This window comes from Phaethon lepturus, unplaced genomic scaffold, assembly GCF_000687285.1.
Source record: "Phaethon lepturus isolate BGI_N335 unplaced genomic scaffold, ASM68728v1 Scaffold51525, whole genome shotgun sequence".
Lineage (NCBI taxonomy): Eukaryota > Metazoa > Chordata > Aves > Phaethontiformes > Phaethontidae > Phaethon > Phaethon lepturus.
In genome coordinates, this window is record NW_010543641.1 from 1 (window position 1) to 21,895 (window position 21,895).

Sequence of the window (21,895 nt, forward strand, 5' to 3'; positions counted from 1 at the left end):
GGCTGGTGCGCCTGAGAAAGCTGGAGCACCTTGTCGCTGCTGCCAGCCCAGGCTAGCTGTCTCCTGGAAGTTAGTGGTCCTGCAGTGTCATGTTTCCTCTCACTGCAGCAGCTGCTCCGCCACTGCAGTTTACAGTCTTGTGGTTTAAAGTAAGCCGAAGTATTTAGGAACATTTTACTCTAATAGACGAAAGTCTAAACTGATGCTCTTCAGCCACTGGTTCACTGCTGGTGAAGCCATGTGTGTGGTGAGGACGGGCATCCCTGGGAAGGTCATGGCAGAACCCACACCAGTTGTCCCACGGTGAGATATCTCTAGCTGTGAGTCAGAGGCCCTCGCCCACAGGTGTAAACAAGACCATAGGGCTTCTGTTTTGTAGGAAAGATGGTGCATCAGCTGTGCAGGCATCGTCTGTGCTTAACAGTCATGGCTGCTTAAAGCTACACCCAGGGGTGTAGGGGAAGGGAGTGCAGAAGGCAGCAGGCATTTCGGTGTGGTACAGTGCATGGAGCAGAATCGTTCAAGGCCCAGGTTTTACTGGGAGGCTGTGGGAGCTTTGCATTCAGACTCGGTGCTGGAGGGAATAAAAGAGGTGAACAGACTCTGGTGAAAATCCCCCTGGTACAGTATGCAGAGGTGGAAATGAGTAAGCTATACCAAGCAGTTCTGAGCCACTGCACGGGCAGGTTTTCCTGGGGCTTACCCAAGGCTCTGAATTTCACCACTGGCAAGAAAACCGGCCTGGGTCAGAAGAGTGAGGCGGGGAAGTGCAGAGTACAAGAAACCCACTGAATCTTTTTATTGGAAACAGGCAAATTACTGCCAAGGTCTTGGTAGGTCAAGGATATTTTACTTGCTACTTACATATCCTTGATTCCCTGCTGATGGATTTCACCTAGTTAATGTCTTTTGATATTTACTCCCTTTGTTTTATGCACTGACTCAGTGTTTCCAGATGGGAAAGTGTGGCTTTTCTTAAGAATTCGGGAAAAGCTTTTTTTCTCCCAACTTCCTGGGGGAAGACAAGCCAGTCAAGCCTGTTTTAGATGGTAATTTTATGAAAACTGGAACACTACTGCTCTTCATAACATCTGGCAGAAAGGTTACAGCTACACAGCTCTGAGTCATCCTAAGGAAGGGTTTGTCTTATGCAATTTGGGAAAAGTAGTATGTGGTCATGTAATTTAGGAATTTAAGAGAATGCATGTGCCTCTGAGCAGAATTATATTGCATTGGCAAACTTAATGTTATCATTTATTAACCTTAATGGCATGATTTTGCCTCTTTTAAATTATTATTTTAATATCTCCCACATAGTTTCAGTGAATTGTAAAATATATTATCTAGCAGTTTCATCTTATGAATTGTAAAAACAATACAGATCTGGGCAAACGCAATCAAATGCTGTGTATGTATTAAATGTAAATATATACATCAATATCACCAGTCTTCTGCATAAATAGTTAATATTATGCAGATATGTGCCCAGATAAAATGCAGTTTTTTTACTTAACTAACTTCAGCAATCTTTTTCTTAATTAATAGGTATATGTCTTCTAAAGAATTATTAATATTCACACACATTATTAATTTACCACTGCTACAGACAAGTTGAGTCAGATTTCTATGAACATATACAATTCCCTTGCAATGACATGACATGCATAATATATCAGCTTGTATTCATTTTACTTCTGCCATGCCCATTTTAAAATATGATTGTGACTTGAAGAGTTGCTGGCAGAGTCTTTACTTTGCCCAGGTTGGAGGACCAAATGTCTCCCCGTGGTTTGTTGGGTATCCTTCATCACTGTTTTCCTGGTTCTCAAAATTCCAGTTAGAAGCATCAAACTGTGCTCCCAAGAGACATCAGAAGTGGGATGACATGCTGTTTTCTTTGTCTATCCATTCTCAGTTTGACAAAGAAAACAGACTAGACATGTTCTTCAAGTAAAGCCTTTATTCTGACTACAATGAAGTCAGTTATGATTCATCTGTAGGTGTTTCTCTCCCTTGACAATATAAAGGAGTCTTTCAGCTGAGCTTTGCTGGCATGCTTTGCCTATGGCCTGTTGAAACTTGAATAATTTTTTTCATGACTAAAACAAGCTCTGGAGCATTCTGTGATGATTGTAAAGGGTAGAGGTTGTAATGGGGTTTTACATTTTCATTTATAGTCTGGTCCCAGTGTAGCTGGTTTGTGAGGACGAGGGGTTTTCTAGAGTATTAGTGATGGATTGTTTAACTTGTATGGTGGTATTTTGGTCTTGACTTGTGGGCACTGTCTGGAGTCCTACCTGGTGTAAATCTTGAAACTCCTTTCCATAAGAGTCTTAGACCTAGCTTGCTCTAGGGCTAGGTCTGATGAACAGTTGCTTTTATCTGAAGTTCACTTGGAAAATAGTCATAAAGGGATAGTTATGAGTTCTTAGTCAAGTTCTTACTTGTGGAGTGTTCCCATAACAAAACCCAGCAAAACAATACACTCTTAGTCCTGCTGGTAGCCTCAGAGAGGTACAACATTGAATAGGCCACTATCTTTTCCTTTGTTTTCCCCTAAAAAAGGATCCCTGAAGCATCAAACAAGGAGCAGTGTCAGCACCTCTGTGCCTACCAGGTTGCAGTTAACAGAGTGGCCTCTGGCAAAGTGATCTTTGGACAGGATGATCAAACAGTTTTTTCCACGCAAAGGCATTGGACCAGTTCTCACGTGGACTCTCCCTTTTCTACACCCTTTGGATTTTGTTCCTAACTTTTAAAAAGGAGGGGAGAGAGGAGGAGAGAGGAGGCAGCCGAAAACTCAGTTCCCCTCCCTTTTCCGAAAAGTCATCTGGTTTCCCGAAAGTGGCTAATACAGACCAGATCTGCGTGCTCCCCCGCGCAGCCTGAGCCAATAGGATTGTGCAACTTGCTGTGGAAATTCCCCTCCCTGCCCAGCGCCGGCAAGCCGGGCACCTCACGCCAGCGGGGAGGCCGGGATGCCGCATCCCACAGGTAGAGGGTGCTGCGATATTACGAATTAGAGCTGTCTTCCCCAGACCCAGCCTTGGGTACGTTTGGAGGAGGGTGTGCACAGGAAGAAAAAAGAAAAAAAGAAAGAGAGAAATGAGAAGGGAAGAGAGAAGAAAACCAGACACGAACTAGGGAGAGAAGGTAAATAGGGCAAGCATTAGAAATGGGAAAGGAAGATATTCTTGAGCATTGCTGTCTGACAGCTAGAAGAGTCAGGACAAGCTGCTCCCCGACCCCAGGGTCTTAGCATAATTTTTGGGGTGCTGGGAAGAATGCATTGGGGGGGGAGGTGCTTTCTTTCTCAATTTGCTGTGCACCAGCATGGTGTTTGGAGACACTGATGGTCATAAAGGGAGAACGTGAGTACCAGTGAGTACCAAGATAGAGATCATCTCTCCATTTTGTCAGTACAGAGCCTAGCATCCCTTCTTCATGCTTGGGGCTGCTGTGTGCAGAAAGGAACAGAGATATGAACTTTCTTTTGAGGCAAATCATTGATGTATTCTCCACAAGCTGGAGTTTTAGGGTCTTTGACCTGCCTAGCAGACATGCAGAAGCACAGGCGACATTAATCAATCACGCTGTTTTTTGTCCCAGACACAACTCCAAAGTCCAATTCCTGAGTTTTCAGAAAGGAAGATCTGCTTTTTCCAGATGTGGTGAGTTATTGAATCTCCAATGGGAACTCAGGTTTATTAATAATTTCATTTTACAAATTAGGTATTTCTCCTATAGTACTGTACTGTTTCTCAAATCTGAATGTCTATAGCCCAAGTAGCCTTCAGAACAAGGCAGTGAAGTAGAGAATAGCACTTCTTCATATACGTGAAGTTCATATACATGAACTTCATATACATGAACACAATAGACCCTTGTGTTCAACTCCTGCAGCATTATCCGCTCTTACAGAGCTGGAGAGAAGCAGAGAGCACGACTGAGGTTGTACTCCTTCTATGTGAAAGGAGATAGGAGAAGGACAAGCCCCACATAGCCACAGCGTTGGTCATTAAAACTGCAAAGCCAGAAGCTATGCTGCATGCTATGTACCGTCAAAGACTAGCTTTTTCGCTAGGGACTGTGTGCATATGTGGACAGAGAAGACTACTGCAATGTCACCTTCCTTCCTCTTTTCTCAGGTACCTTATCTTCTTCTGTCTCCCTGTCTGGGCTGATGCAGCCTCCATGTATGGTGAGATCTTGTCACCCAATTACCCTCAGGTGTATCCAAATGACATGCAGGAATCTTGGGAAATCCAGGTCCCTTCAGGATATGGCATTCGCCTTTATTTCACACATATGGATCTTGAACCGTCGCAGAACTGCGAATATGACTTCGTGAAGGTACTGTCCCTGTCCTCAAGTGAGAAAAAGACAAGAAGGCAGGTTAGAGCACAGAACAGCAAAGCTGTGTACAAAGCTCAGGGTTGGAAGAGGAGGTAGACATCCTTCCTGTTCTGATCTTGAAGGAGCCCAAATGAGTGAGTGTATCTGCACTAGCAGTCACTAAATTGATTTGAGTTTGCTTCATAACCATGTGAGCATTGTCTGCCAGCTGAGTGTCCCATCTATGCCCCTCCACCATGTGTCTCCTGCATTCGTAGGAAAAGCCTTCTTAGACATCACTGACACCTCTCTATTGCAAGGCATATTCTTAGTCAGTGAACCATAGGTATAAAAGGACCATTTTTTTAGGGCATTGATTTTCTGTCCCTGAAATTATTCAGAATTAATCCATGAGTGGGCATAGATGATTTAATACAACCATAATTTGATTGGAAATGATGAAGGCTAAAAAAAGTAAAGAGATTTGTGTATGGATAGTGGGCACTCAGATAAAGTGTTGTGGTCCATTGCACCAGAGTTTTCTATGATCTAGGCACCACAGCTTTCTTAAAACTTAGAGACCCACTAAGATGCACCCGAACTCCATGTTGTTCCATGTTGACAAAAGATCAGTCATTTCCACACAAACAGACAGAAACAAGACCATCCTACCCTGCAATAACTTTGTGTGAAAAGGGGCAATAAGATCACGTGCAGCACCAGAAGACGACCTTGCAGAAGGACCAAGGTGGGACAGTACGATGGATGTGGTCTGCTGAGACCTGTAATAACATATGTCCTTTTGCAACAAACTGATGAACCCATTAGACTGCTCTGCAGACAGTCAGTGATTGGTTTTGCCATTTTGAACCACGCTGTTAATTTTTTCCACAAGTGGTCCTGAGGAAACGATGTTAACGGAGAACTTTCTGGATTAATTTGTATCTGAGAAGTGAAGATGGGTATTTCACAGCTGGGAAGTCAGTAGGAGGGAACACTCCTCAAGCGTCTTACAAATGTCATGAAACTGGTTGTCTAAGACCTCCATTCAGCTCTACCTTGGCTGTCTGTCTTCCACCCTTGACCAGCTCTGTGGATCACACAGCAGCCTTGGTCTCTTCTGCTAGCTATGCAACATAGCTGTGCCCTGGGAGATCTACCGAAATGTCATGAGAAAGGCATGCAACTAAGGAGCCTTTGGTTAGCCACCTGTAAGCTGAAAGGCTCAAGTGTTGATAGCTACACGTGTTCCAGTAATTAAATGAGACCTCTCTGCATTCTTCTGCAGATCCTGTCTGGCGGCCATGTTGAAGGCATGCTTTGTGGGCGGAAGAAACCTCGTGCCCCTGGCTCCTTGATTGTGGAGGAATTTCATGTCCCTTATAATACCCTCACTGTGAGCTTCCAATCAGACTTTTCCAATGAGGAGCATTTCACTGGTTTTGCAGCCTACTATGTTGCAGTAGGTAAGGTTAAAACAGCCTCCTCTGAATCTCTGTAAAGTCCAGGCTGGGGGTGGGAAGCTGACAGAAGGGTTTTCCTTACAAGAATTCCTTAGAAGAAATTGCAGCAGTCAGGACTGCTTTCCAATATGGACAGTCTAAATGTTGTCTAAGAGATACCTTTTCCGTATCACTGGAAACACTGGTGTGTTTGCTTCCCTTTCTCATCTTCCTCCTGCCCTTAGGGCACTCTCCTAATCTTGGCTGATTCATCTTTTCATGCTTGCAGACTTGGATGAGTGCATGGATTTTGTGGAGGAACCTTGCAGTCATTACTGTAATAATTATATTGGAGGTTACTTCTGTACCTGTCCACCAGATTATTTCCTCTATGAGGATAAGAAAACATGTGGAGGTAAGAGGTCTATATGAGCTGTGGTCAAATGAGATATTGTACATGGAGTACCTTCTCTATCAACCTTCTCACCCACTTGTGAGAAAAGTTTTCTTCCAGTTTTGGAGCAAAGAACATCCCAGTGCAAATCTGAACTGACCATGATTTTTGGGACTTTCTATTAACATATCCTTAACATTCTTCTTTTTTGTGTTAAGGGAATTAAGAAACTATGAAATGACATTCTCTAAAGACTGTGATAAAGACCCTTCTTAGCATACTGCTACCTGTGAATCTTTTAATCTCTGACAAAACAGGGCGGTTCAATGAAGACACAGAAATGGCCAAGGGGCTGCTTGGCTTGAATAAAAAAATTGCAGTCACAAATAGTGCATGTTGAAATGTAAGGACCTGAGCATGAGAGAAGGAGGCTTAAATCGCAGGTGGAAGGTAAAAGAAAGAAGGGTGGAGGAAGAGAGGACACTAAGAGAAATTAAGTGAGGCTGAGCAAAATTAAAGATGTGCTGAAGCTGTCCCCTAGTACTGAGGACATCAGGCAATTGCCTAAAGGATGGGCAAGAGTGCAAAGTGGCTCAGACCACTAGAAGTTAAAGTCCCTGGCTTACTGGATAGAGAGTGGTTCTGGTTTCAGTTTCTTGAAAAGTTGCAGTGCTGTGACATGGTTAATGCAGGTGACTGGGGAGACTGGAGATGTAGTGGAAGCGTGAAAGCTTATCAGCTTTGGACTGTTTCCTTTCTGAAACCAACCTGTGTTCCTTCCTTAATCCTAGTGAACTGCAGTGGAAATGTCTTCACTGAGCCCTCAGGGGAGATTGCCAGCCCCAACTATCCCAACCAATACCCAGAGAACTCACGGTGTGAGTACCGAGTGGCTCTGAGGCCAGGCTATTTTGTGGCATTGACCATACACAGCAGGGACTTTGACGTGGAACCAGCCAACTCAGAAGGGACTTGCCGCGACAACTTAACAGTAGGTGTGGGGCTTGGGGATGCTCTGGATCTCCCCCCAATCTCTTCATATTCAGAAGACCCTCTTAACTGCTTAACTTTATTTTCAACTACGTTGCCTTCTGAAATTCTTGGGAATATCTCTCTCTCTGAATACATTTGGTATTTCTCATTTCTTCTTGTTTGTTATTTTTCCAGATTGTCTCTGGAAAGCAGCATTTTGGTCCCTACTGTGGCAGCAAATTCCCAGGTCCTCCAGAAATCAAAACTAGGAACAACATTCTTGACATAATCTTCCAGACAGACCACGCAATACAGCACAAAGGCTGGAAAATACTCTACTATGGGGATCGTGAGTAGACACTTGGGAAAACATTCCCTCTGCTGCTGAGTTAGGAAGAGAGCTTGTCCCAGGTCAGATTCATGGTACAACAGCATGTTAACAAGTTCACAGGTGCTAGTATTGAGTAAACAAAGGATGTCTGTTTACTAGGGAGAATAATCACTGGGGAGAAAGAAGTTGGGAGCTGGAAGGAGAGTAAATCTTGAACAAGTTAATCACTGATTTCCACCAATCTATTCAAAGCTGTAACCTGTCCCCCGAGTGTCATCCCCAACGCTGTTCTTGATCCAAAGAAGGACCGGTATATCTTCAAGGACAATGTGAAGGTGACCTGTGTGGAAGGCTATGAAATTGTGAGGGTAAGTTACATAAAAAAGCATATATCCTCTCTGGCCCTCTCAGCAGCTTCCTGGTGCCATTTCCCATCAGGTGTCCTGAGCACCTTTGGGGACTCAAAAGTTTTCACCACAGCTGCAGTAAGTGGAAACTTCTTCCAGCCAACTGCAGCATTTTGAGGACCCTCCACTGGAGTGCCTGTGTCAGATACATTTCATGGCCAGTGACTTACATGGGTCATGTGGTCTTTTCCCTAGCAACGAGATAGCATCGTGACTTTTCACTCCAGCTGTCAGGACAATGGTGAATGGAGCAACTCCAATTTCAGCTGTGTTCGTAAGTGGCCTATCTCTCTATTGTGGGAAGCAGACTGGAATGGAGCCCTTAGGCTCTAGGTCCACTGTATCTCCAGATTAGGAGGATACTGAAGGACTGGGATGTGAGCATGCTGAAGGGACAGAGGAAGGGAGTGCTGATGACTGTACAGGCAGGAGCTGAGTGGTTCCCCATCATACAGAATAATCATATTGTTGGGTGAGAATGCCCCTTTGATTATATTTGATCATTGTTTTTCTTCTCTACAGCTGTGAACTGTGGTGATCCTATTCCTATTGACAATGCCCAAGCTGTATACGTCTCTGAACTTCATGAGCCGCTGTACAAAGCTGCTTTCCGGTATCAATGTGATGCACCTTACTATACCTTAAAAAACAACGGGGATGGTAAGCATTGCCTGTGCTACACAAACATATTTCTTTGATCAAAGGCCTAAGAATTGGTACTGGCATCATCATGGGACTGAGATTATATCCCATCAGGTCAAGACAGGGAAAAAGTTCTTAGTGTGGTGTTACAGGCAGTAGTTTTGTGTTGTCTTTGTGTTTATATACTGTAATATCTGTAAGTACTAAATGTAAATGTAAGTACTGTCTGTACTTGGGCTGTTGACTTTAAATGCTTTAGCAAGTCCTCTTTCCATTTGCCTGGTGTGTGAACCATGGAGACTTTTGTCTCTGGCACACTTTTCTGGTGGAGAAGTAAAGGATTCGAGAAATCTATTAGGTGAGGTGCTTCCAAAATAGGGGCAGAAACACCCTGGTGGGGCTGTGTACTTCTAGGGACATCTCAGCAATGTTTATCAAGCTGTACTTGCTTTGTAAATGAGAAGGTTAATACATCATCTTATACAGTAATGCTACTTACCCTCTCTTCATCTTGATTGTATCCTTATGGCCCTCTTTTTTCTTGTTTTTTTTTCCAAGTGGTGTATCAGTGCTCAGCCAGTGGAGAATGGGTCAATGAAGAGATGGGAACAAAGCTACCAAAATGTGTCCCAGGTACTATCAAAAACTGCATATACGTACATGCAGCATATGAAGACCACTGCTTCTTTCATTTCTGTTTTTAAACTTTTAAGCCTGAAAGTACAGTTGATCCTTTCTATCTTGTTTGAATCACATTGGGCAGGGTATTTCTGAAAGCTGTGGGCCCCAAAGAAAGGTCAGATGAGATAGCAGAAAGGAACTGGAAACATAAGTGGGCAACATGATAAGAGATCTGGTATAACAGGACCTCTTCAAGTATCAATGTCTGATTCTGCACCAGTTTCCCCACCTTCAAGTGTTCACATTCTCAAGTTGTTCAGTGCTTTACATCTCTGTCTGCATTGCAGGTAGCAAAAAGAGATGTCCAACAATGCTGGACTTTTCATTCTTTGGTCCCTCCCAAGCTACACTGAGAACTGTAGGTTCTCTTCAGACCTCTCCTGGGGGTAGTGTCCAGCTGTCCACTGGGCACTACAGATGCAGGACTATAGGGAAAGGGCATTCATTACTCTCACTGGAAGTGATAGCCTAAACCCTTAATGTGTCCTTCAGTATTGAGCTACACTTACTGTGAAAGCTCAAGCAATATCCCTGACGAGGACCTTCTCATCCTCTCTTTGTGTACTTGCGAGACACTGAGGAGGAAAGTGTGGGTAATACTCCTGCTCATGACTGCTGGTAGTTATGGCTGGGTCTTAACTTCCAGCTGATAGAGAGAATTTTAAATCCTATGTATTCTGCACGCTGTTCAGCTTACCCTCTTAGAGGAGGCAGCATGCCTCGGGCTAGTTGTACATGATGCCTGTTCAGTACTCCAAACCCTCAAATACTCATTGGCAAAGCTCAAGACCCATCTGAAGATGATTCAGCCCTCTTAAGGGCCAGCTCAGCCAGTGACTTGGACTATACAAGTGCACAGTGCAAAAGGCAAATGGTAAGATAAAGCTCAGGGCATTTACTACCCAAGTGGAGGTTACAAAGAATATGAAGGCAGACTCTTCCCAGGGGGACACAGCAATAAAAGACAATGACAGGCAATGGGCACAAGCTGCAACAAAGGAAATTCTGACTGTATTTAAGGAAAAATGCTTGCCCAGAGCACTGGAAGTGTTGCCCAGGGAGGGTGGCTAATCAGCACCCTTGGAGATGATCAGAAGTCTCCTGGCAAAGCCTCTGAGCAACCTGGCTTTGCAGTTACGAGGGCAGGGAAAAGGGCAGTTAGGGATGAACAGGTTGAAATGGAGACATCCAGAGATACCTTCCAGCCTATATCTTTCTATGATTATGTGAAATTCTTTAACAAACTATGCTTCATTTAGATTGGAAGCTACCTACTGGCTATAGCTCCTTAATCTCTGACTATGTGACTAAGAGTTCAATGTAAACAGGGCAGTGTGATAAGAAATCAATTTCCTAGCTGTGTCAGAACGACCAGCCTTATTTATGCCCTTAGTGCTCACATTCTACAAAACTTTACATAAAGAGCATGGAGCATCTCTGCACCCGGAAGGCCCACAGATAAAATCTCCATTAACCCACTGCTTAAGATTTTACATACTAAAAGAATGGAGAAGAAAAATGGTAAAACATCCGTGACAAACCTGAACACTTAACCTGACACTATCTGGATTTCACCAAAAAAAAAAAAAAAAATTGTAAAAATAGTGTCATAATTCTAAGAACTAAGGCAAATATTTTTTTCAAAAACAATCCCTTCACCTAGAGGACATAATTCAGCAAAGGAAAAATGCTAACTAGAATGCAGTTAAATTGTGAGCTTTGATATACCCAACACTGGCAGGGTAACAACTGAATTGCTGAACTGAAATTCCCAAACAAGAATTTGAGAATGAGTATTTTCAGCCTAAATTGAATATTGATAGTAGTTTTGCTTGAATTTTCTTGAATTTCTCTGTAAATACTAGTTGCAAACTCTATAACATAGAATATAAACATTAGTTATATCAGAATCAAAAATTATTTAGAGGACACAGGAAGGAGTGGACTATGGGGCTTTTTAGCAGTACCAAAGAACCCCCTATTTGTAACTGCTAATTCTCCCACCTGGTTCCTCTTTTTTTCTTTTATTTTCTTTCCAGTCTGTGGGGTGCCCAGTAATCCCATCCGAGAGAAAGCAAAGATTTTTGGAGGCACCCTTGCAGAAAAGGGCAACTTTCCCTGGCAGGTGTATTTTGATTACCCAAGAGGAGGTGGTGTACTCATCTCTGAAAGATGGGTAATGACTGCAGCTCATGTGCTGGAGGGATATGACAAGCCCAACATGTATGCTGGGGTAATCAACGTTGGTAGAGAATCTCTGTACTGGGAGGCCACGCAACTGATCCCAGAGGCTTCCTTCATCCATCCTGATTGGAAGGAGCAGCCCATAGAAACCAGGACCGATTTTGATAATGATATTGCACTACTGAAGCTGAGGGATCCTGTGAAGATGGGCCCAAACATCTCACCCCTCTGTCTTCCTGGTAAATCACCTGAGTATGAGCTGCAAGAGGGGACTCTGGGCTACATTGCTGGCTGGGGCCAGAGAGAGAGAGGAAGACTGCCGATTTACCTTTGGAAGGCCCAGATTCCTGTGGTGGACATGGATAAGTGCCGATCTGTGAAACCAGAGGGCTCTGCTGATTCCAGTGCTTACCAATTCACTGACAATATGATCTGTGCCGGTGGTGACAAGGACAGCTGCAAGGGGGACAGTGGTGGAGCCTATGCTATCCAAGATCCACTTGATGACAGACGATACTATGTGGCTGGGCTGATCTCCTGGGGACCAAGATGTGGTACCTTTGGTCTTTACACCAAGGTAGTGCGTTATTTGGACTGGATTACAGAGACCATGAGCAAGCATGAGGATGCAGAAGCTTGGCAGGATTAGCTCTTTCTCCTTTCAGCATGATCACCCTTTCTAAATGTGATGGTTGCATGTTCAGGTTGGCTGTGGTCCTGTTCTGTGTGTATAATGGGCCTACTCATTGTGTCTGTGCTGAGTGGAGAGTCAGGAATATGTATTGGTTTCTCCCACTGTTGTCATGTCTGGGAAGGGAATTTCTCTTTCTTTTTTCACTCATAGTAGCATAAGAGGAAGATGCTATTCTGGATAAAGAGGCTCCTTCTGCTTCCTCTCTTTTTTTTCTATCCCATTTTTTTCCCACTTGGAAAAGATCTAGCCATGCCCTGCCTGACAGGGAGATTTCAATGAAGGTGTGAGAATAATTGTTAGTTCCCAAGATAGGTTAAGAGCCTGGTTTCTGGTTTATGTATTTCCTGTATTGTTCAAAATATCTAGCAGCATTAAAAAATGGCCAAATTGTCTTTTGTGCAATGTGCTATTCTATGTATTGCCTTTCTTCTTCTCAGTCTAGGCCTAGTTCTCCTTGGAACTCCCTAAAACAAGTGTCTAGTCACATTTTGACACTGCCACCTTTTGTCAAGCTGTAACTTGAGTGACCTCACCTCTCTACCTAAGAGTCTTTATGAAGTTCTGTCTGGGATGGTTGCATCTCATTGACCAACCATTACCAGCAATGAGGACTTCAGACTTCTGAATCAAGCTGAGCAGAAGAGACATCTTTAAAAATCCTTTCATTCACCTGTCCTCAGGGATTTATTTTTCAAACTAGAAAAACAGATAAGAAATAAAGGTTGCTTGATTTAGGGAAGGTAGTGTTGTGCAAGATTACCTAACGTGTTAGGGGTGCCTTCTGCTCCAGAAAATACTATGTTACTCACAAATACCTTTCCGCTAAGACGAAGGGAACTGGTACAGATGGTATATGAAGAAAGTCAGAGGAAGCTAGGTTTGTTCAGCTTGAAAAGAAGGAAACTAAGGGGGGCACCTAATGGCTGTATTCAGATACCTAAAGGAGGACTAGAGGGTACACAGAGCAAGACTCTTCAGAAAGGTGAACAGTGACAGGACAAGAGAAAATAGACACAAATTGCAATTAGGGAATCTCCAGTTGGGCTTTTTCCCAGGATGTGGGTCAGCATTGGAATAAGTGCCATAAAAGACTGGGGAATCTCTGTCCCTGAAGATCTTCACAACTTGCCCAGGTAAGGCCCTGAAGCTCTTACGTTAGTCCTGCTGTCAGCAGTGGATTGGACTAGAGACCTCCTCTTCCTGTCTAAGTTTTTCTAAGAGTCTAGGAAATAGTGAGGAGGATGTATGCAGCTCTTGGGAGATTTCATACAGATTCCTGCACTCAGCTCAAGCACCTTCAATTTTGTGTAATAAGCAAAAGGTTATTTTGTTGTTGGGCTAATAACCAAGGACCTTATACTACATTCCTGAAGAACTGTGACCCACAGGATGTTGAATGCTTTTTACTTTTATATCTGTATGTGCCAACCTTAATGTAGTATGAAGCTTTATCCTTCTTGTTGCTATGTGGGTGGACTCACCTCAGCTTTCATCTTCTGGAGTGCGAAAGCGAAGTGTCCATCCCTAGTAACTAGTCCAGGCTGCAATCTCAGCCCATGTTCCTCTTGTGCAAAGAAGTGACTGTTGTGCAGAGAAGTGGCTTCCTGGCAAAGAAACATTAATGATGCAGCGGTGCCATTGTAACAATATTTTATAACTTCACAGTATGTATCAGAATTTCATAAGTCATACATACATGCCCAAACATGGGCTAATCATGAGCAAAAGCCACTGGAAATGTTACAGACTGCAATGTCTGGCTATTAGGAAGCTTCTGCTTTGGTATATGATGTATACTTCAGCAGTAGAAATAGCCCAACAAAGTACAATTTGGGGTAAATGAATCCATTTTAAGTTCTGAGTGACCTTTCAAACTAAGGTAAGACATTTCCTTAGCTTCTATGACCACAAAGCCATTCAGGCAAGCAGTGTCACACAATTACTCACTAGCTCACTGATTAACTCCTGTCTTTCTGGAAATGGACAGGAAGAGAAACTGCTGAAATCAGTTTAGGAGAGCAGAGGAGAAGAGAAACAGAAGTGTGGCTGAATGGCCCAGGAGTAGGAGACAGGAAAGATACTTATTTAGCTGGGATTGCTATTCCTAGGAGGGTCACAGATTCCTATAGGGATTTTGGGCAAAGCGTCTATTCTCCATGCCTCTGCTTCCCAAAATTTCCTAGTCTCCTGCAAAGCAGAAGATTTTTTAAGATGGCTTCTCAGTAATTTTTCCCAATTTTTACAAGGGCTTAAGAGTTCGGTATTTTGTTGTTCTTGTCACCTGTACTCACTAAGCACCCAGAAATTCCCTGTTCTTCACCTGGACTACCCCCCAACTGCATATGCCTCATTCTCTCTTCCCTCCCCCAGACCAGGGCTTATCCATTGCTCCTGTGCAACTGGACACTTTGGTTTTCCATGCTTTTGTTGCCTTTCATGCTCCCCTCTTGCCCATACAACTGGGATAAATCAACAGAATTCTGACCCCTGGAGATCACAGATGAATTTATATCAGATGTCCAATTTCACAGATCCCTTACCAGGGTATATTATCTCAAAACCAAATGGGAGACACTGACATGAGAAGATCTGGAGGTGGATCCCATGGAAAACAGTGTGAGAAAGCAACTATGACCTTAGCCCCAGAGTTCCTCTCTGGCAGACTTCAGTTCTCCCAGTGACTCACAAGAAAAAAGTACTTACTCTGCAGTAGCAAAAACTAGTCAAGAGACAACTCCAGAGAACAGCCATAACCCAGGTGAGGTTGTCTTCTTTCTGAGTCAGCATCATTTTAGAGCTCCTGTCCTGCAGTCAGAGATTTATTTTCATATAGTGTAAAAAGAGTATAAAAAAATCCATCTTCAAATTCTGATCAGTAAAGGTTACTGGGCTCTTTTCTCCATGAAATTGGTTGTTGTATTTCCTGTCTTTTGAATTTTGAAATTTTGAATGTTTAATGTGAAACAACTTATATTTGCCTCGTGTGAAACCATCTGGAGTTTCAGACTGGGTAATCTAATGACTACATGCTATTGCAGAACTGGAAACTTTAGTGGTAGGTAAAGCAATCCCTATATAAAGTCCATAAGTTGCTTTCAGTGATGGGGAATACTTAGTAGTTAAAGACAGAAAAACATAACACACCTGGTTTCTCCAGCAATGATTTTAATATTCATAGAATCTCACTGATGCAATGGGCATGTGCACACTGTACTCAGCACGAAGTACCACATCCTTCAAGAAAGTCTGCTGCCCTGCAAGCTTCCCACACAAGAGTAAAAAAGCAGACTGCCGTAGTCTGATGAAATTATCAGCACTTCAAACAACAACATGTTTGCTGTTATGAGATTTCCTGATATTATTAAGGCTTCATCCAATAATAAGACTTGGAAGAACTAGAATGTCCACAAAGGCATTCCACAAGCTGCCAATGGTACAGCAGCTTTGGTGCATTTTGAAGGTACCACCAAGAATTCATCAAACAATATGGTAGTTTTCAGAAGTACTCATGATGAAGGTTACATGGTCTGCATGTTTGAAAAGCCTTTGGGACATCATCAAAAGCTTTAGATATGCTTTACTGTGTCTGGAAATGTATATGCTATCAGTGATTTTTCAGCTAACAGGACAGCAACATTTACAGCCTATCCTCCCTTACTATCCCTTTGATCCAGTCCAAATAGTTGAGGATCTTCGTGTAGAAGCCATAACCTTCGGCACAGCCAATACCCCAAGAAACAATACCAGTAGCAACCCAGCGACCACTTTCTGTGTCTAACACTGTGAAGACGCTCCCACTATCCCCCTGGCAGGTATCCCGTTTGACTGTAAGGAAGCCAGCACAGAACATGTTCTCAGAAAAAACCATAGGTATATCTCTCTTCTTACTGTCCAGCCAACTCTGACACTTCTCTTGAGCAACCGCTGGTAGGCTCATATACTTCAAATCATTTGAAATAAAGTTTTTTTCCACACCAAAGCCGCTCACGTAGCCCACGTACCCATCCATGTAGAACGTGGTGTTGGTAGTATCTGGGAGACAGACAGGCAGTATTGTAGGGCCCAGAGTTACTGGGTGTTTCAGCTCCAGCAGCGCTATGTCCCCATTGAAGTTGTGCTCATCTTTAGGGCTGTAATCTGGATGGATAAAGATCCTACGTACAGGGTGGTTACCCATCTTGTGGAGCTCTTCTACCTTGGTGTGGCCGAGGAAAACGTTAGCCTCCTCTGCTAGCTGGTCCAGACTTACATTGTTGCCTCCTGCCCCTTTGGGGAAGATGGTGTGGGCAGCGGTCAGGATCCAGCGATCACCCAGGAGTGCACCACCCCCACGTCCATGGATGCCAGTCAGAGCCTGCCAAGGGAAACTGCCTCTCCTTGCTGACTTGCCGCCCAAGATCCGCTGGACTTCAGTAATGGGATTGACCGGTTTCCCACACACTGTAGACAAATGCAAGGAGATCATGACACCCTCTGCTGCCCTGGCTTGTCTCTCTCCTTCCTGTACCATCACTGTTTGCTTTCACCTTATTTTTGCCTTCCTGGACAGATTTCCCTGTCCTCCCTCACTGACACCATTATCCTCACTCCCCTCCCTGCATGTTGTCCTGGCTTTGTACTGACTGTAAGCATGAATTGGTAAACACCAGACAAAGTCAGAGTTTTTTACTGACCTGGCAAGCAGGCAGGAATCCTCACCTGGCCATCTTGATCCACCCAGGTTCCCTCAGGAGAGCAGGTGAATCTGTCTGTAGGATGAAATGGAAGTAAATGAGACCCAGGCCTGAAGGCATGGGGTGGGAAAATAGAACAGAACAGATTAGATTAGATTAGATTAGTACAGAGTATTTTCAAGCGGTTCCTCTCTCCAAGGTGTCCCACATGCTGCACTTGGCCCTTCCATCCCAAAGGTACCCTTTCCCAGGAAAAGCCGCCTGTGGTCTAGTCTGGAATGTCTCCATGTGGGATAGTAAGTACATCTCAAAGCACCTCAGTTCCAGGGGACCAGTAAAGTTCAGGCACTGCTTCTGTAGAAGAAAAAACTGAAGAGCCATCTGAGTGAAGTCTTAACTTCACTCAGTCCACATGCTTACAGAGCACTGTTTGACCCTATTTAGCCCAAAGAAGGGAGAGAAGAAGTAAAGACATGGATTTTAGGTTCAAGTTTCTGATCTCTGTAGTTTGCAGAGAGTAGGACAAGGTGGTTTGTTCCAGAAAGAGGAAAAAGATGAGTCAGTTATTATACATGCTCAGTATCTATTTCTTAGGCTATATTGCAGGTCTGCTAACTCACATGTCACCTCTCAACACAAACTCCACTACCTCCAACATTCTTGCTTTTTTTAGAAAGTTTGTGCTGGTGACTAAAAATAATTTATACACAATCCATCTTATACTGTATTAAATTGGTTGGATTAAATTGGAGCCCTAAGCCTGGGGTCCAGAGACAATTCTAACTGGAAATTTGAGAGGGCTTTTCACACACAGATTTCACCATTTGTGTGGGATTACAACTCACCACCGCCTGTTCCAGTGACAATGTGATAATATGGCTCATTGCATTGGTATGTGATCACTGACTGGTAGTTGTTGTTTGCAGGTTTGTTAACATAGCTGAATGCCCCATTGGTCAGGTCTGTAGGGTTGCCACAGTTCACAACTACAAAATAGAAAAAAAAAGAGGTGAATCAAAGACAGCCTTACTGCCTACAGGCTTAGGCTCAACTTTGATTGTGGCCAGGGAGGGTGTCGCCATGATGCGAAGGGTGGAGAGGACCAGTTAGTACAGTGCGCAGAGATACTGTGTTCCAAAATGGATCCCAAACTGGGATCTTTTGCTTTTAGATGTTACAGCATTGTATCAACTATTTAGTGATATTTTATGCCATTTTGTAAGGGAGGAAAGACATTTAAGTTTTTGCAAACAGAAAAAATGTATTGAAGGTCAACAGTGGACTAGATGACTTCCACAGGTCGTTCCAACCAGCATATCTAGGAGTCTAAGGCCACAGACAAATTGAGTCATCTTGGCTGAACTCCCTATATTCTTGGAGGGGGAAGGCCACAGCAGGAGGCATAATCCCCATTCTCAGATCACTCACTCTCACAGCGGGGCATGGATTGATGCCATGTCCCATCAGCCTGGCACACAGCCGTAAAGGAGAGCAGCTTTCGATTGCCCTGCATGGGAAAGAAAAACATCTCTGTTGGTTGTACAGAGCCTTACATTCCCTTCCCCACATTAAAATATTATTCTATCTGCCCATCTTTTCACTGCTGTCCAATAGTTGCCCCTCTGCAGTCTGTTCCAGTTGCTGTCCTCTCCCTTGGCTGCCTTTCCTACATCCTGTATTTGCCACAGGCTACAATTTCTTCATAGCAGGCCAAGCTATCAGCAGCCAGCTACCATAAAACCGTGACAAGTCTGGGGTGCTACTCAGTCCTGGCAATGGGATGGCAAGGGAGGCAAGTAGCATCTTCTGCTTCAAGTCTGATTTCATATCCTTCCAAAGATATATTCTTGTTTACCAGTGTTTCCTGGGATCTTTGTTCTCTCATCTTCTGCCAGGGCTTGCCTCTTCGTGAGACAATAAATGCACAAGGAAGTGAGCTAGGAAAGGAGAAAACACTGGAAGAAAGCCTATAGAAGCAAGGAAAAAACAGAAATTGCAAGAGGTTGCCAGGAGTGAAATCTCCAAAGAGAGCTTTACTGAAAGGTGGAAGACTTACATAAACTGAAGAGAAGCCAGGATATGGCTGAAAGGAGTGGAGAAGGGATCTCACCTCCATCAGGTTATATCCAGTCTTGCAGCTAACAATGAAATAGTCCTGAAATTGATAGATGGGCTGCAGGTCTCTGATGATGGTAAACTGATCCCGTGGGACAGGCTGTGGGCACCGTATTTCTGTTAGAGAATGGGACAAATTAAGTTGGTATTAACAAATGGTGTAGATAGGTTGTAGTAGCCTCTGGGGAAGAAACGTCTTACTCTCTGAGGTGTAGTGGATCTTCCAGCCACGGCTGAACCCTGACTCATCGGTGAGGAAGAGTATGTCCACCACATTGCTGTTGGTTTCAATGCTTCCAGGTGACTCCTTGCCACAGAATTCACCAATCTCTCTCCCTTGTGCTTGGATCTGATAAGGAAAACATGTATCACAGGGACAGAAACACAGATGCCTCTCTGCCCCAGTATCCCTATTTCAATCCAGACCAAGTCTGCCACAGTGCACATGGTAGTGGACAGGGCTAGTTGTCTGACCCATCTTTGCTGATGTCTGCACTGACAGATCAGAACAACGGGCTGACCTACCACAAACTCTGCTTCTCCTTTTATCATGGGAATCAGAGCTATCAACCTCTTCAAATTCTGAGATAAAGGGAGATAAAACTGGAAAGGGGGACAACTTTTTTGGCTTCACTCACAGGGGCCTGTGACCCAGAGCCTCTGACCTCAGGACAATGGTAATTAAGCACACTGAGGGAGGGAGAAGGGAGGAACTCAGTCCTTCATGCTGGGGCATTCTCCTTGTACTGATCCCATATTTCTCATCCAAATGGTGGTGTCCCCACAATTCCTGTCCAGGTATTGTCCTGGTGTCCTGTCCAACACCCTGGCATCAGAGTTAGATGTAGAGTTTGCTGATCTCCAGTACCTTGAGCTGGTCATAAGGACAGTGGACTTGCTGGTGTTCATCAATCTCAAAGGGTTCCAAGAACTTGAGGATGATAGACAGGCCCTTTTGCAGACGGATGCTGTAGTTACACTGGAGGTCTTCAGGATAGGGCTGAGGGTACTCAGGGCTGCTCAGGTACCCAGATGCCTCTGTGAACAGCTCACTGCTGCACTCCACTGGTGCAGAAGAAGAAAGTAGAGGTCACATTGTGGAGCTGTCTTCTGCAGCCCTGTCAACTCCTCCCTAAGTCACTTCTGCCACCCTTCCTGGCTGAAGGGCTCCTTCCCTGGAACCCTCTGATCTTTCAAAATTTCAATTTACCTTTGCAGGAGTGGTGGTCACTCTGAAGTTGGTAGCCAGTCCGGCAAGAACAGAAGTAGCCACCCACATAGTTATGGCAGAAGTGCTGACACTGAGGTCTTTCATCTTTCTCAGCAGCACTGTTAGGGTCACATTCATCAAGATCTGAAGACACAGGAGATGCAGGGACAAGGGGAGGAAAGTGTTAAACCTCTCTGATGTACACTGAAAGTACATACTGGTCCATATCCTTGCTTACAGCTTCTCTTTATTTCCCTGACAAGGAGGAAAATTGGTTGGAGCCACATAGGCTTCTTTCTGCATGCTGAGTGTATTGTCTACTCACCCACAGCTTGGTAATAGGCCATGAAGCCCCTATAGGGAATCACTGTGCCATTGTCTTCGTTAGAGAAATCAGAATGGAATGCTAGGTGCATCCTGTTCCCCTTAGATACAAATTCCTTTCTTCCAGGGTGATTGCCTGTGGTTGACCCCAGCCGGCCACAGTATCGGCCCAAGTTCTTCTTGTCTGCTTTGATCTGTCAAGGTTAAGGGGAAATCACTGTAGCCTTATAAGATTCAGCCTGCTCCATGCATCACTATTACCCAGCCATGGGTTGCCAGTACCTGCTCCACCCATTTCTATCCTTAACTCCTTCCCTTTCCTTTGTGGGAACCATGAAAGGAGGCCTGGTGAATGAACAGCAATTGCATGTGGTGGCCGCTAGATTCCCATCTCCAGCCACCCCCTTGGCCCACGTATCTATGCACATACCTTAACATAATCATAGAAGCAGGACTCAGATGGCTCCAGGTCAAAATATCTGAAGGTCAGCTTCACCACATAGCCTTTGGGGACGTGTATATCCCAAATGCTGATGTTATTGTTGGGGTATGGCTTAGGATAACTAGGGGATCTGATCTCCCCAAAAAGCTTTCTTGGGACTGGACTGGAACTGATCACTCCAAAACAGAGGAAGGCCCACAGGAGAAAAGGAACGTGCCTGTGAACATGGCAAGTAAACTATGACATTGCACAAAACTAGGTCATCAGAGATCAGAGGAGACTTTGCGAGTGACTTGTGCACTGTCTAATGGAATCCACATATGGGAGGCCTAGTTGCAGGTCCAGCTTCTAGCTTGGATTGCTCAGGAACAAGGAGGACAGCTGAAATGAAGACACCAGCACTACCCAGGATTCCAGCAAGGCTTTGTGACCCAGCCAAAGAAGAATGTGTTGAAGAAACATGGGTGAGTTCCCTGAGTGACATCTGCCTGTTCCCAGCAGTCAGGGGGCTGGGTCCCTTAGAACCAGGGAAAATTTTGTTTCCTTTGATTCCGGGCCAGCAGGTCATTTCTGTTTATTGCTAGCTTAGGACCTCTGCCCAGTTCCTTTGGTGAGGTTCTGAAGCTTGAGGTTCTGAAGCTGTCGAGCTCAGTTTGCTGAGGAGCAATCCTGCAGTGGCACCTGAGCAGCTCTCTACCCAGTCGTGCTTTGATCCCTCTCCTCCAAAAGCTGGCCGTCATTTTTTTTTCTCATTCTGCAGATCTCCCCTCTTCCCCTCTGGGGAACAGGACTATCAGCGTGCCTCCAACACAAGCTCAACTGCCCAGATGTCATGATGACATCAGCCAGAAAGACCCTTCTTCCTCAGCCCTACGTGCTAGCAAAGCTTGAACGGAGGGACAACGAGCATGAGCTTAGCCCCTTGGACCTCTTCTCCTTCCTGGAAGGGTCTAGCCCTCCCGTTCCCTCCCCGCAATGATGTGGCTGTGCGTCCCCCTCCCCAGCTGCCCCACTCACGCGTCCATGCGCTCGACCGCCGTGCGCGCACT

General features: G+C 44.5%; 2 protein-coding genes across 2 annotated transcripts; one reads left to right on the forward strand and one right to left on the reverse strand.

Annotated features, from left to right (window-relative positions):
- The first annotated feature begins 3,624 nt into the window (after positions 1 to 3,624).
- Positions 3,625 to 12,037, forward strand: C1S (complement component 1, s subcomponent). The gene is made up of 11 exons (XM_010288392.1): positions 3,625 to 3,671; positions 4,149 to 4,353; positions 5,624 to 5,801; positions 6,067 to 6,192; positions 6,963 to 7,162; positions 7,339 to 7,492; positions 7,727 to 7,842; positions 8,077 to 8,155; positions 8,404 to 8,541; positions 9,082 to 9,156; positions 11,244 to 12,037. Exons 1-11 carry the CDS (start codon positions 3,667 to 3,669, stop codon positions 12,035 to 12,037), a joined length of 2,070 nt encoding a protein of 689 aa, XP_010286694.1. The 5' UTR covers positions 3,625 to 3,666.
- A 3,682-nt stretch (positions 12,038 to 15,719) lies between these two features.
- C1R (complement component 1, r subcomponent) lies at positions 15,720 to 21,871 on the reverse strand. Its single transcript, XM_010288394.1, has 11 exons — positions 21,864 to 21,871; positions 20,835 to 21,063; positions 20,406 to 20,598; positions 20,081 to 20,224; positions 19,739 to 19,935; positions 19,072 to 19,219; positions 18,866 to 18,987; positions 18,184 to 18,262; positions 17,601 to 17,741; positions 16,756 to 16,830; positions 15,720 to 16,522 (listed from the first exon to the last, which is right to left on the reverse strand). Exons 1-11 carry the CDS (start codon positions 21,869 to 21,871, stop codon positions 15,720 to 15,722), a joined length of 2,139 nt encoding a protein of 712 aa, XP_010286696.1.
- Positions 21,872 to 21,895: the final 24 nt, after the last annotated feature.

What these genes read in the sequence shown, in the direction of transcription:
- C1S (XM_010288392.1), top strand. An exon ending in AGCCTACTATGTTGCAGTAG is followed by an intron (nt 5,802 to 6,066) that starts GTAAGGTTAAAA and finishes TCATGCTTGCAG; the next exon opens with ACTTGGATGAGTGCATGGAT. An exon ending in CTTGCCGCGACAACTTAACA is followed by an intron (nt 7,163 to 7,338) that starts GTAGGTGTGGGG and finishes TTATTTTTCCAG; the next exon opens with ATTGTCTCTGGAAAGCAGCA.
- C1R (XM_010288394.1), bottom strand. An exon ending in GTCCTTATGACCAGCTCAAG is followed by an intron (nt 19,220 to 19,738) that starts GTACTGGAGATC and finishes TTTCCTTATCAG; the next exon opens with ATCCAAGCACAAGGGAGAGA. An exon ending in GATCCACTACACCTCAGAGA is followed by an intron (nt 18,988 to 19,071) that starts GTAAGACGTTTC and finishes ATTCTCTAACAG; the next exon opens with AAATACGGTGCCCACAGCCT.